General features: G+C 39.1%; 1 protein-coding gene across 1 annotated transcript; it reads right to left on the bottom strand.

The window, feature by feature from the left end:
- Positions 1–678: 678 nt before the first annotated feature.
- LOC109240349 lies at positions 679–1,068 on the bottom strand. Its single transcript, XM_019406975.1, has one exon. The coding sequence runs from the start codon at positions 1,066–1,068 to the stop codon at positions 679–681; it is 390 nt and encodes a 129-aa protein (XP_019262520.1).
- Between the last annotated feature and the right edge of the window lie 13,905 nt (positions 1,069–14,973).

Below are 14,973 nucleotides of genomic sequence, written 5' to 3'. Positions count from 1 at the left end.
TGCTCATGGCCTCAAACTGCTGAACGACACGCTAGAGCTCAAAACGACCGGTCGGATCGTTACAGGGTCTAGCTCAAGTTTATATAAATTTCCATTCAAATTTCCAAAACCAATAACTTTATTATCTTTCAAAAGTTTCACAGAAGGATAATGAAAATTCAAATCATATCCACTAATAGATAGTCTTGAAAGAGAAATTAAATTTCTAGAATAGTCTGGAACATAAAAAGTATTTTTTAAATCTAAGTGAAAACTATTTTTCAAAATGAGCCTATAAGTCCCTACGTCTTCCACACGTGAACGCGTCCTATTGCTAGAATAGACGTATTGTTCACCTCCTATTGGCTTCCTCTGAGTTAGAAAGCCCTGCATGATTTTGGCAATGTGAATTATAGCACTAGAATCAATCCACCATGTATTATCAGGAACTTCAGTAAAACTAGATTCATAACATATAAAGGTAAAATTACCTTTCTTCTCAAGCCATTTCTTGTATTTCAGGCAATCCTTCTTCCAGTGTCCCTTCATCTTACAGGAACGTCAAGCCTCTTTGTCAAAGGTATTTTTCTTCTTCATGGGAATATTTTTGCCTTTCTCTTACCATGAGTCACCATATTAACACTTTCAGGTGTCTTATGCTTCAACCTCTCTTCTTCTTGAACACACATGGTCAAGAGTTCATTGATTGACCATATCCTTATGTGTGTTGTAAGAAATCTTGAACGGAACATATTCCGTAGGAAGTGAGTTGAGAATGAAATGCACAAGAAATGGTTCAGACATATCAACCTCAAGGGACTTGAGTTTAGCAGCAGTGTCTCTCATCTCCATAATGTGCTCTCGCACTGTACGACTTTTGTCGAAAGTCATACTTGAGAGCCTCTTCATAAGGGTGCTGGCCAATGCCTTGTCAGAGCTTACGAATTCTCTATCAATTGCCTCCATGTAAGCTTTGACTTTATCGCTATTAGGGATAGAACCCCTAATGCTTTGGATTATGTGGACTTTTATGAGCATCAAACTTAAGCGATTAGATCGCTCCCACCGCTCATAATTAGCCTTAGCCATTGACGTGCTTGATTTCGTGAAAATAGGTGGTTTTCACACGGAGTGCCAGGTCCAGATCCGAGCACCCTAAAGTGAGAAGGAATTTCTCTTTCCATTCAGTATAATTGTGTCACGACCCGGATTTCCCACCCTCGGGAGTCGTGATGACGCCTACTAGTGGAAGTTAGGCAAGCCAACCAACTAAACTATTTACCTTGTTTCCATTTTTAATCCGATAACAGTTAAGAGCCAACAATTAGATAACAACAGAATTGAATAAGCGGAAGGCTGCATTGTAAAGTTTTAATAATACTGCTAATACCAATCCATAACAAATCTACCCTAGACCGGTGACACAACTTCACAGACTGTGTAGGAGTACTACAAATAAAGGTCTGAAAGAAATAAATACAATACTGTCTCTGGAAATACATGAAAGAAACAGGAATAGTAGATAGAAGGAGACGCCAAGGCCTGCGAACGCCTGCAGGACTACCTTGGGTCGCCTGATGAACAAGAAACAACAATCTCACTGCGGTCCGAAGTCTATAGCATTGGGATCTGCACAAAAGAGTGCAGAGTGTAGTATCAGCACAACCGACCCCATGTGCTGGTAAGTGCCTAGCCTAACCACGGCGAAGTAGTGACGAGGCTAGGACCAGACCACCAAATAAACCTGTGTAGTTTAATCATATACATCGAAAAAGAAGAACAATAATGTACAGTTAAGCATGGGAGGGGGTAACATGCTGCGGGGACATCGAATAATAACAGAAGAACTACAAATAAATATGAGGATCACCACAGTTCAATTGAAAATAGGAAGGGGGAATTATGCTGCAGGGTACAACAAGTATCAACAGGAAACCAACAATTAAATATAGAGAAACCGTAACTCAGTTATCAATAACACTCTCTCACCAAAACAATACACGGCATCACCCTTCGTGTTTTAACACTCTCTCACCAAAATAATACACAACATCGCCCTTCGTGCTTTACACTCTTCCTCACCCAATCAACAATCACAAGGAAAATAGGGTAAGGGAATCTATAACATCGAAATAAAATCAAGTAACAACAGAAAATCAGTAAATAAACGTAAAGGACAATATAACTCAATTATCAGCAAGAATCAGGAAAATCAAGGACAAATGCACGTCACCCTTCGTGCTTTTACTCTCGTCCTCACCATAAGAATCAATATAAATTGCACGACATCACCCTTCGTGCTTTTACTCTCATCCTTACCATAAAATCAATATAATCGGCACGGAATTGTACATCGTGCGGCACGGCATCACCCTTCGTGCTTTATGCTCTTCCTCAAAAAATCATACACGGCATCACCCTTTGTGCTTTAACACTCTTCCTCACCCAAACAACAATCACAAGAAATAAGGGCAAGGAAATAAATGAAATCACAATAAAATCCCGGCAAGGGAACAATAGTACAACAATCAAATCCCGACAAGGGAAACAATATCAAAACAATAACATCCCGGCAAGGGAGACAATATCATGATTCTCTCTCTCCTTTCTTCTTTCACATTTACTTCACAACTCAATTCACAACTTGAGCCAATGCTCTACAATGTTCAACAATTCAATTCTCAACTTAAGCCAACGCTCTACCATGTTCAACAATTAAATTCTCAACTTGAGCCAACGCTCTACCATGTTCAATTAACAATAATACTTCCACAAGTCATATTCCTCAATAGAAATTATCATATAGAGCATGAACAATACGAAACAGAGTCACATTAATCATAGTATAAGACTCACGGGCATGCTTGACACCAACGTATAGATACTCGTCACCATGCCTATACGTCGTATTCAACAAATAACACATAGAAAATAGGACACAACTCCTAATCCCTAAAGCTATGGTTAGACCAAACACTTACCTCGATGCCACGAACACAATTCACGTCTCAATTATCGCTTACCCCTTGATTCCACCACCAATTCGCTCGTATCTAGTCACAAGTTACTTAATTACATCAATAAATGCTAGATGAATCAATTCTAATGCATGAAAATGAGTTTTCTAAAGTTTTACCCAAAAAGTCAAAAATCGCCCCCGGGCCCACATGATCAAAACCCGAGGTTCGAATCAAAACACAATTATCCATTCCCCCACGAACCCAAATATATAATTTATTTTGAAATTCGACCCCAAATCGAGGTCTAAATCCCAAATATATAGAAAGCCTAACTCTACCCAAATCCTTAATTTTCTACCCTTAAGAACATGATTTAAGCCTAGAAATCTAATGGGTGTTAATGGAAATTGAAGAAAATGAGTCTAAGATTATATACCTATGAATTGGTTACGGAATCCGACCTCAATTTAAGGTCTAACTCCCCAAATTTCAATATTCTTAGGTTTTACCCAAAATTCCCAATTCCACCATGAAAACACTAGATTCTAGGATGAAATCTTGTAAAAAGAAGTTAAGGAGTAAAGAAAATGAGTTAGAAATCACTTATCAATATTTTGGAGAAGAAAGGTTGTTTGAAAAATCGCCTCTTATGTTTTTGGGGTTTTGAAAAATAAAAAGTAACTGAAAATACCGTTTAAATATACCCTTCTCAGACCCCTTGTGCGGACCGCACAAAATCTAGTGCGGCCGCACAAAATCTAGTGTGGCCGCATAGCTCTCCATGTGGACTGCAGTGACATACTTTAGTATTTTGGCCATAACTTTCTCTACAGATGTCCAAATTGTGATTTCTTTACCTCTTTGGAAACTAGACACGAAGGGCTACAACTTTTATTTTTGAATCATCTCAACATTCCTTGTATATCAAAAGATATAGGCTTCCGAAGTCGGACCAATGAATCTGTGCGGACCGCACAAAATCGAGTGCGGCCGCACAGCCCCCACCACGGACAACACCAAAACCAGTGCGGTCAGCACTGGCGGGTTCAGAGATTTGCACTTCTCTAAACCTGCAACATCCATGTTTTAAGCCTAAGACATCCCGGGACCTACCCGAAACTTACCCGATCCCTCGGAACTCCAAACCAAGTGTGCATACTAACTCAAAGACATCATATGGACCTACTCGTGCGATCACATCATCAAAATAACATGTAAAATCATGAATTAAACCTCAAAACTCAACATTTTCATCAAGAAGAATCTCCAAAGAAATTAGAAGCGCCTATGATAGGCCTTCGTTCATTTTGTTTAAGAAGGCTGAAAGTTCATAACTCTTCAATCGGAAGTCCAACTCACGTCAAATAAACTCCGTTTTTTACCAAATTTCACAGTTATCTTTCAAATACTATAACAAGTTTGTACCGGGCTCCGAAACCAAAATAGGTGCCCGATAACAATGGTTTCAAACATTAATTCTTTTCTTCATTTTTTAGATAATTCAGTAAAACAATTTCTTTGAAAAATTTTCTAAGGCTTGGGACCTCGGAATTCATTTCCGGGCATACGCCCAAGTCCCATATTTTACTGTGGACCTCCCGGGATCGTCGGAACACGGATCCCGATCCGTTTGCTCAAAATATTGATCAAAGTCAACCATAATCAAATTTTTAACTCTAGAAATTTCTAATTCTCATATTTTCACATAGAAGGCTTTCCGGATATAGGTCTGGACCACGTACGCAAATAAAGGTGAGGTAAAAAAGAGGTTTTTAGACCTCGGAACACTGAATTTACTTGCAACACAAGTGATGACCTTTTGGGTCATCACAAATTGTCACCAGAAAGCATTGAAATTCGAGCATTCTCATTAAAAATAGCGGTAGGAAAAGCTGTAAATACTGCAAAGCAAGGATAAACATACATAAGCTATGAAGTACAATCCATCAAAGGTGAATCGCGTAAAATACCGATTCTAAGTAAATTCTAGACCCATCTGTGGGCATAGGTTGCAATCTATACATAGAATTTACTTTACTTTATTAGACTAGTAAACCAAAACATATAGAAATTAATCTATACATGTGGGCATAAGATAATTTTTAAACTTAAAGGTTTACTATCTCATTACAATTAATCTCACCAAAATGGTTACCTCCCTGTAGGGCCGGGTTACCATTTTAATGAGATAACTGGACTAAATAGATGTCATTATAATTTTAATCACTAAGCTTTATGTGATTAAGAAAAAACTTAATTTCTTTTATATCAAGTACTCAAGATGCCGTGGCTACTCCTAAGTACATCACATAAAAGAAAACTCAAAAATTGATATCTCATAATAATTAACCTTAATTTCAACTTAAGCAAAATATTGATTTGACTTCAAAATGATTACTCTTAATATAAGCATAACGCTATATTACCCCAAATGAAAGTAATCTTATAATCGATCAAAATTATGATACAATATTCCAAAAGAACCTGTTTTATAAAAATCTGTCTGATGTGTTCTACGGAAGAAGCATATATAACACAATTTACTAAGCAATTGGTGGCCAAGCCTCAGAGAAATCAAAGAGTTTCTGTCCTTAGATTTCAAAAGTAAGGCAAATTGAACTCATGCTTAGTTATATTAGTGCAACTAGTGATTCATACAGACATGTAATCTAGAATAAAATTACTGTAATCATAACTTCATATCTTCAGCAAACAATATGTATGGTAAAGTCACAGTGAGCATGATTCGACATTCATGTGCATCTATATCTCACATAAAACACATTATTGAATTACTCTAACAAAGACGAAAATGCCAACTAGACATATTAGGCAAAACGTTTTTACTGGAATTTTTCTACATATACTCGAAGCTTCTATTAATATCAGATTGAATCTTAATTCCAGTCAGCAATACTACTGAAGAAAGGATAAAACACGATTAGCATTCGGAAAAAAAATTCGTTTCAACAAATAGAAAACAATTACTATATAATTACGTTTGGCCTTTAATTGTCAAAAACAACAAGTAAGCATTACATCTTACCCCATTAAATTACCATGTTATTAACAGTTATGAAATCGAATCATACCAATCGGTAAAACGGAAATAGAGTGGGTTCTCAACTAGAATATAATACTGAACAACATAGCTACATGTCGGCTCTGATACCACATGTTGAAAATTTGAATACAAACACAGAACCAACGCAGCGAAATATTAATAAGACGTGCCTTCAGCCATGGTTGTTCAAGTGATGTGGGGAATTGCCTTTGAAACCTTTAGCCAATAACCTAGAGAGCCTTCTAGCTTGTGCCTATCGTAGGATGCCGGACTGATGGAGTCACATGCGTATTTATAGGTAGGCTAGGGACTCTTAGGCAAATACTTTAGCCCTAGGGCCTTCTCCATAAATTATAATTGCCCTAGAGACTCCTAATGAAAATTGTTTCTTTCCATCACAGAAACTACCATAGATTCATAACTACAGAATATTATATAATATATTATTTCCTTTGGGAGACAAGGCAAATAAATTATTATCTTATATATGGGCCACACTAGAAGAGAGGTAAATTTCTAACATATAAGACCATTTACTCTTACATACTCTACACGTTATGTGTTGATTGTGGAAGTTGACCCCACGGACCATAAAATATATTTATTTTCCACATTGCTGAAAGTGAATTAATTCGTGAACTTTGAGTTTAAATGCTCAAATTGAAGTTGCAGTAAATTCAGATAATCTCTGGTGGTTGATGATGGTGTTGGATGGTGGAGTAACTTATCTATTGATGAAAGTGAATTAATTAGTGCACTAAAAATAAATTGATTGAACGCTAAAAATTTAAACCTAAGGCTTGTTAATGTAGTTTAATATATAGAAGTAACATCATTGGCATGTTGTAGTACATAGAACTGCAGAAATACAAGTATTTGATCTGTACCAAGGAAAGCAAGAGAAGTCGCGAGGGTAGAGTAAATTCGGGATTGCTAAAGAAATAGTCGTTTAAATTTAATATTTACTTTTTTTAGTCAGTATACATAGATGACACACACATATATATATATATATATATATATATATATATATATATATATATATATATATATATACACACGTGNGCTTCCACAATCCATCCATTATTTTCTTCAGCAACATGGAATCTGTTTGCACCCATATGTGATTGTATTGTTGGTGTCTGCAGAACCTCAAAGCTTCCACAATTGCCTTTGCCTCAGCTTCTGAGTTTGTTGTTTCCTCTATCACCTTACCTACAGCACACATAATATCACCCCTTTCATCTCTAATACATAATCCAATTGCACTCCTACCTGGATTTCCCCTCGATGCCCCATCTGTATTGACCTTGACCCAGCCTTCTCTTGGAAGTTCCCATAAAACCTTTTCCACCTTCAGCCTAGGAGTGTAGCTTTCCATCATTGATAACAAATCTTGCCACCAATGAGGCACATTGGTAATCCCAGGTTTTCTCACTTTCACCAGAGCTTGGAGGGTTGATGAAACCTGGAATATCACCCTGCTAGCTGACACTGCATCACCATACTTCATGCTGTTTCTTCTTTTCCACAGTTCCCACACGATGCAAGAAGGCAGAGCTTGCATTATTGGCTTTAGTCTGGAACACACACTAGCATTCCAACATTTGGGGACGCTCGGTTATCACTATAGCAATTCTTGGGTTTCACTGTGAATTCTATGTGTTTTGGTGTCTAATTCATGGTTTCGTATATTATTTTAGTATTTTTAGGTTGCAAGCGANCTCAAGTGAAAGGAACTGACTCTTGCTTCCAGTCATGTGTTTTGAGCAGCCACTATCCATGTACCATATTTGGCTACTTCCCTTCACTTGGACCTGCAAAAAGAAATCAGGGGTTCCAAACTAGTTTGGGTCCCTTTCTTAGGCAAAGGGATAAATCAGATTCCTTCTAACCCACCCAGGCAGCCTATTTTTTGCTTGAACAAAAGATTTGTTCTTTTGACTGGCCTTTTCTTTTGCATTACATTCATTTTTGTAATGGCCAGTCTTGCCACAGTGTGTGCAGATTTTGTTCTCAGGAAGAGTGAGGTACTTGCTTTTAGGATCCCTATTAGGTGCTTGTGTCCCATAACCAAGTCTTTTTTTGTTGCTAATGTGATGTTCATGTAACCAAAAGAGTGCATCAGAAGCCTTGGTCCATTTGCAAGTTCTGTCTGGTTCATGTTTTACCTTCCCTAGATCTTCTTTTAGTACTCTTATCTGCTCATCCTTTCTGTACAGCTCATCCTTCATTTTTCCTAAGTTTTCTTCTAGGGTGAGATGTGTGTGATCAACTTTCTTCTTTCCTGTTCTTAATTTCAGTTTTAAGTTCTCAGACCTAAGTTCTAGGACACTAGTGTCAATTTTAAGAACCTGGTTCTTCAACTCAGCATTTTTACTTTCACTCTCATTAGCCCTAGACTCTAGATTTTTGCACTTGGCTTTTAGGATCACACATTCCCTAGACAGTTCTTCCTTCTCATTGTTAATTATCTCAGACTCATCAATGAAGTCTAGCAGTAGCTCAGACAACCTTTCTTTAGACAGGAATTTAATCTTGTCCTTGAGATGAAGAATACTTACCTCTTGTTCATCATCTGATTCTCCAATGGCCATGAGCGCTTGTTCATCTCCAGCTTCATCTTCTGAGTCCTCATCTGATGTTTCTCCCCAGGCAGCAACCATAGCCTTTGTTGAACCTTTGTTCCTTTTTGGTTGAACCTGTTCCTTCGTTCAGCCCTTTCCTTTTTCCACTCAATTTCCCATTGAGGACAATTCTTGATCATGTGTTCAGTCCTTCCACAATTGTAGCAACCCTCATTTATTTGTTTCTCAGGAGCCCTTGGTTTGTTGAAGGTTGTACCTCTTGAAGATCCCTTTCCTCTCATCAGGTACTTTTTGAAATCTCTTGTGATCATAGCCATTTCATCATCCTCCAGATCCGAACCTTCATCAATTCTGAGAGCCAGTCTCCTTTCCTTCTTGGGTGCATCCATTTTCATGGTTTGTCTTCTCAGTTCATAGGCAGTAAGGTTTCCAATTAGTTCATCCAGCTTGAGAGTAGCAATATTCTTTGATTCCTGGATAGCAGTAATTTTACTTTCCCAAGAGACTGGCAGAACCCTTGTTAAAATCTTCTCAACTTTGTCTCCTTCAAGGATAATCCTTCCAAGAGACTTAAGTTCATTTGTCAGTGTGGTGAACCATGTATACATCTCTTGGATGGTTTCTCCTTCCTTCATGGTGAAATTCTCATATTGAGAATACAACAACGTTCCTCTGGACCTCTTCACTTGAGGTGTTCCTTCATGAGCAACTTGCAAAGTGTCCCACATTTCCCTAGCAGTGGTATAACTTTAAATTCTATTGTACTCATCTAGACCTAGTCCACACACAAGCCATTTCTTGGCCTTGGCATTTTTCTCCCACTTCTTCAGGTCTTCAGCAGTGCAATTAGCTCTTGTCTTTGGCACATCAACTCCTTCAGCATTCTTCTTTGTGGTTGCTAGGGGACCATCAGTGACTATGTCCTAGAGTTCATAGTCTTTCCCTATGATGTGATCCCTCATCCTGTTCTTCCACCAAGAATGGTACTGACCATTGAAGAGTGGAGGCTTAGCAGTGGATTGCCCTTCCTAGTTCCCAGGTGGTGCACTAATGTTGATCTTTTCCTAAGGTGTTAGCCTCTTCAAGGATAACCTGCTCTGATACCAATTGATGTTCTAAACGTCAATACCACACAAGAGGGGGGGGGGGGTGATTTGTGTGGTACCCAATTTTCGTTCTAGAATAACCTGGTTCTTCTAGGTGTACTAACTCTACTGTTTGCGGAATAATAAGTACATAAAATAAAGAACACAGAGATTTTTACGTGGAAAACACCTGGCTCAAAAGGTGAAAAAACCACGACCTACTACTCAGTAGGATTTTCCCAAACTTCCACTAAAATCACTGAGCCAAAACAGCATTTACAAAACTCTTTGTAAACCTAAGGATTAAATCTAATCCCGTTGTAGCACACAACCTCAACTGTTGCGACAACTTCAAGTTAGCATAAAACTTGAACACTCTAATTACCTAATACAATTGCTTCTATGAAAGCTGAAAGGTACAAGTTTAAATCACCTACTACAATTGAACTAGAAATAAAGAAAGACACAATGGAATTGGTTCTTCTATCTCGTTCAAGTAGCTTCAGGAGTGCACACTCAAATCTCACTTAAATTGCTTGCAAAATTGCACTGCTCTTTTGCTCTCAATTTAGTTTAACTTCTGCGTATGTGCAATTTCCTGTAAAAGAGAACAATCACTGTTATTTAATGAGTTAGTAATTAGAGTTTGATTGAGACTCAATTGCTGATCTTCCATCGAAGTTGAGTCCTTGAACAACACAAACTCCAACACTATCTTCTATCCGGATTGTGTTCTCTTCACATAAGGAGACTTTCTCTCCTTATCCAATATGCAACCTTTTCGATCAGATCAGGAGATATTGCTGCTTGATCAATGAGGCTTATCTCCTTCACGTGCATCTCACATGTGTAGGTTGATCATCACTGTGCTTCACATGATGGACCAGGTCCATGACTGAGTTTATTTGTCATTCTTCGTAACATCACCTGTTACTGGGCCAACAGATGAGATTGTTGTTCCAGAAAACTACTAAACCCCCTGATAGACCATTGGCTAGTACTTGTGACATATTAGTGTATTTAAAATCTTCTCTAATGGTGGAATAATCCTACATGTGAGTTTCTAAAAGAACCGCTAGAACATGCCTATGATTATCCAGCAGTGCTCTAAACTGATGTCTAAACTCCTCATTGTGAGCCCCGCGGCAATTTCAAATGATCATATTCATAATGGGGCGTGATGGAGTTTCCACTGTGTGTGGGTTAAGAAGTGGCATCTGTGGAGCTGCTGGTGCTTCCTGTGTCTATACCCTTGCATTGGGTATCTTGCGAAGTGTCAGAATTATAACCATGACATACTTTACCGCTTCGCGACTGATAGTTGCCCGAAAATTCAGGCTGCACGTTAGCATTTCTGGCGGGCATTTGAGTATGAACTTTTTTGCGTATTGTTCTTTTAGGTTGTAGAGATATATTCCTTTGAGCCAAAGAAATTCCGTCCTTGTTTCCCTTAGTTATGCCATTATCTCTGCTATCTCCTGTTGTGTTTGGTGGTCTAATGCGTTGGGAGATGGAGGTGGGGTTGGTGGTGGACTGTTCATTGGTGTTAGTGGTTCGTAAGGACTTGTTGGCGATAGATATGGTGTCTCTGATTGAAGGAATCATTGGTTGAAACCATGGAGCATAAATAGGCCCCGAGTGGTGTGGAGGATAGAAAGGATGTAGATTGATTATGGGGCTCATTAGTTGAACTGGCGGGTGTGATAAGTAGGGATTTTGACCGCTTATTTGCTCTCTTTTATTTGTGTTTTAGCTAAAAAATGCTTAAAGGTATTTCCGGAAACTAACAAAATGTGCTTACTTGTAGGAATATTGGGAAACGAGCCAAAGAAGTCAAAATCAACTCATAAAGGAGTCAAAAGTGAACAAGAACCAAAACCGGGCAAAAAGGCTAGCAGTGCGAACCGCATAATTCTAGTGCAGCCGCAGAAGGGAGATTTAGAGAGTGGTGTTTTGGCTAGCTTAGGGAGTGCGCACCGCACCAAAACTGTGCGGACGCAATAAGTCAAGTGCGGCCACAATCATTATTATGTAGTCCGCAAGATTGAAGAATCAGAGAGTTGGTTCAAGATCAAAAGAAGAAGAGTGCAGACCGCACCACTTTTGTGCGGCCGCATAATCAAAAGTACGGCCGCACCCACTTTTATGCGGACCGCAGAAGCCTGAATTCCTAAGTTCAGATTTCCATATACTGTGGGCCGCACGATAATTGTACGGACGCAAGAGCCCATTGTGCGGACCGCACCAGAATTATGCGGCCGCACAGCCTTTGTAGGGGCATTTTTGTCAGATATTTTCAGCTTAGTATAAATAGAATTTTTTGTCATTTTTAGGTTAAGTTTAATTTGCAGAGATGCACCTGAGCAGTTTTCTTTACTTCTTTGAGTAATTTTGTACTTGATTGACTTGTTAACATTAGATTTTCTTTGTTTAATCAATTATTATGCATTCTCTCTTAATTTCTTCTTGTATTTCTTTATTTTTCATGAGTAGCTAAATATTTAGCTAGGGTTGTGGCTCAACCCTAGTGTGGGTACTTAATGGGTATTTAATATTAGGACTTTTTATTTATTGGGTTAATGATATTTAGCCTTGTTTATGCTTAAATCCTAGAATTAATGGTTGCAAATATTGATTCGTGCCTATATGACCTAGTCTTTGCTTGAGAAAGAGAGACTAGGTTTAGGAAACTTGGATAACAAGGAGTTTGTGTGAACTCAAGAAATTGATAGCCCCAATTAAAGGGTCAAATCTAGAGATAGTAAGACCCGACTTGAGCATATATCACTTGATTTGTGCAAATACCCATTTGGGCTTGAGAAAGCCAAATTGGGCAAAGTCACTCAAACTACCGAGAGGTATAGAGTGAGCAATTGTGTGTGATTGCTATATTACTATCCTGATTAATCAAACTACCCCTATAGTTTACAACCTGTTAGGTAGCCAGCTAGGTGGAAGTCACGAGCCTAGATTCCTTTATCATTTGAAAAACAACCAAAACCAAAAACATTATCTTCTAAAAGTAGAAATAGAAATAACCAATGAATATATGGAAGTACAAATTGAGGCACATCATACATTTACTCTAATTATATACCTAATCCCATATCTAACTCCCTGAGGTATCGACCCTAACTTGTGTTGGGATTTATTATTGCTTCGACTGCCTCACTACCTAATTGTGGTGTGAGTTTGGGCGAGATCAATTTTTGGCTCCGTTGTCAGGGAGTTAAACGGGTTTAGCTATATATCTAGGTTTTTGTGTGATTTGTCTTCTTTTCTTTCTGAGTTACTAATTTTGTGCTTGAATTGATTTTAGGTACAAAAATGGCTCTCAATAACGAGCCCATCAGAAATGTTCCATAGGGGGAGGAAGTGGATGATGATGCCATGGATGAGGTTCCTCTTGAACCTCAAGCTAATAGACGAGGTCGCCTGCCTCACGATAATGTGCCCGCCCCTCCCCCACTCCCACCAAGAGCGGCAGCCCACCTACAATTACCAAACGAGGGTTATGCAAGTGCTATAGTCCCGCCCCGCATTAGGGCGGGCAACTTCCAAATCACCAACGTGATTCTTACACTACTTGAGCAACGGGGATTCTTCACCGGGGCTCCGAGCCAAAATGCCTATAAATATCTCAAGGGGTTCGTCGATACTTGTTGGGGGAGCAAGCAAACAAATATTTTTGAGGACGCGCTGAGGTTAAGGATATTTCCCTTTTCTCTAAGGGCTAAAGCATTGGACTGGTTAGTGAGGTTGCCCAACCATTCCATCCATACTTGGGATGAGTTGGCAGAAAAGTTCCTTTCCAAATTCTTCTCTCCGGGACATATGGAGAGGCTTCGGGATGAGACCCAATGATCCATTGCATGAGATTTGGGAAAGATATCGTACCATGGTTAAAAAATGCCCGAACAATGATATGACTGAGGCCATGATCCAACTGACCTTCTACAAGGGGATCAACACAACTAATCAATGTGTGTTTAACCAACTCGCCAGGGGGGATACCTCTTCGCGGTGGAGCCAATGTTCCGCAAGGTGACCCTAATTTTATTCACCTACACAAGGAGATGCATGACCATGGGCAAACTATTGCCGAGTCGACAACTACCATGAACCAATTGGCCAAGGCTCAGCTTCAACAAGTTCAAGAGCCAAAACAATTGAATGCAATGGAAGGTGTGAATATGATGGTAAACAAAAGATGGCAATAAGGTCAACAAATGCAAAGCCGTCCGGAATAATTTACGCAAGATGATAGTGGTTATGATCAAGGTTATTCATTCAACGAGCAAGACGAAGAAGTTCAATATGTCAACAATTATCAAGGTCAAAGAAACAATGCTCAAGGACAAAACCAACAACAATGGAGGTCACAAGGGAACCAAGGTAATTGGAACAACCAAAACCACCAAGGCAATCGGGGTGGTGGCAATCCTAATTAAGGAAATTGGGATAACAACAATCAAGGCAATTGGGGAGGCAATAATCAAGGAGGATGGAACAACAACAACAACTGGGGGCCGGGTTTTCAAAGGCCCCCGATGTTCCAACAACAAAGCAATCCACCTCCCTATCCTTCTCAAGGCCCAAGCTCTTTTTCCAATGAGATGGGTTGAATTGAAAACATGTTTAAACAGATGATGGAGAAGAATGCTGACTCCGATGCTCAAATAGCCTCACACAACACTTTTATTCAGAATTTGGAGGCGCAATTAGGCCAAATCTCACAAGCTTTGAACACTCGTCCTAAGGGGGCACTACCTAGTGATACAGTGGTGAACCCGAAAGGTTGGAATAATACGGTACATGCTATGGCTGTGACTACTAGAAGTGGAAAAGGTGGAGATGCAACCACCTAAAATCAAAGAAGGATTGTGGATGAAGATGTTGTGGTTCAAGAGGATGAAATCCCAAGCAATGTGGTTCAAGTTAATGAAGAAGTGAGAACTGATATAGATGAAAGTGTGGAGGAGGCGCAAGAAGAGGTGAACCCGTCTAGGGATGGGTAGAATTGAAAACATGTCGGAACCGGTGGTGCCAAAGGCTAAGGCACAATTGCCAAGGCCTCCTCCTCCATACCCTCAAAGGCTTGCAAAGAAAAATAGTGAAAGCCAATTCAAAATGTTTATTCATATGATGAAGATTTTGTCCATAAATGTGCCATTGGTTGAGGCATTAAACAAATGCCGGGATATAAAAAATTCATGAAAGATTTGATAACCAAGAAAATATCAATGAATTATGAGACCATCAAGAAGACTCATCAAGTGAGTGCTATTATGCACTCA

This window comes from Nicotiana attenuata, unplaced genomic scaffold, assembly GCF_001879085.1.
Source record: "Nicotiana attenuata strain UT unplaced genomic scaffold, NIATTr2, whole genome shotgun sequence".
In the NCBI taxonomy this organism is placed as follows: domain Eukaryota; kingdom Viridiplantae; phylum Streptophyta; class Magnoliopsida; order Solanales; family Solanaceae; genus Nicotiana; species Nicotiana attenuata.
The sequence above is the reverse complement of the archived record's forward strand: the minus strand, read 5'-3'. Positions and strand labels throughout refer to the sequence as shown.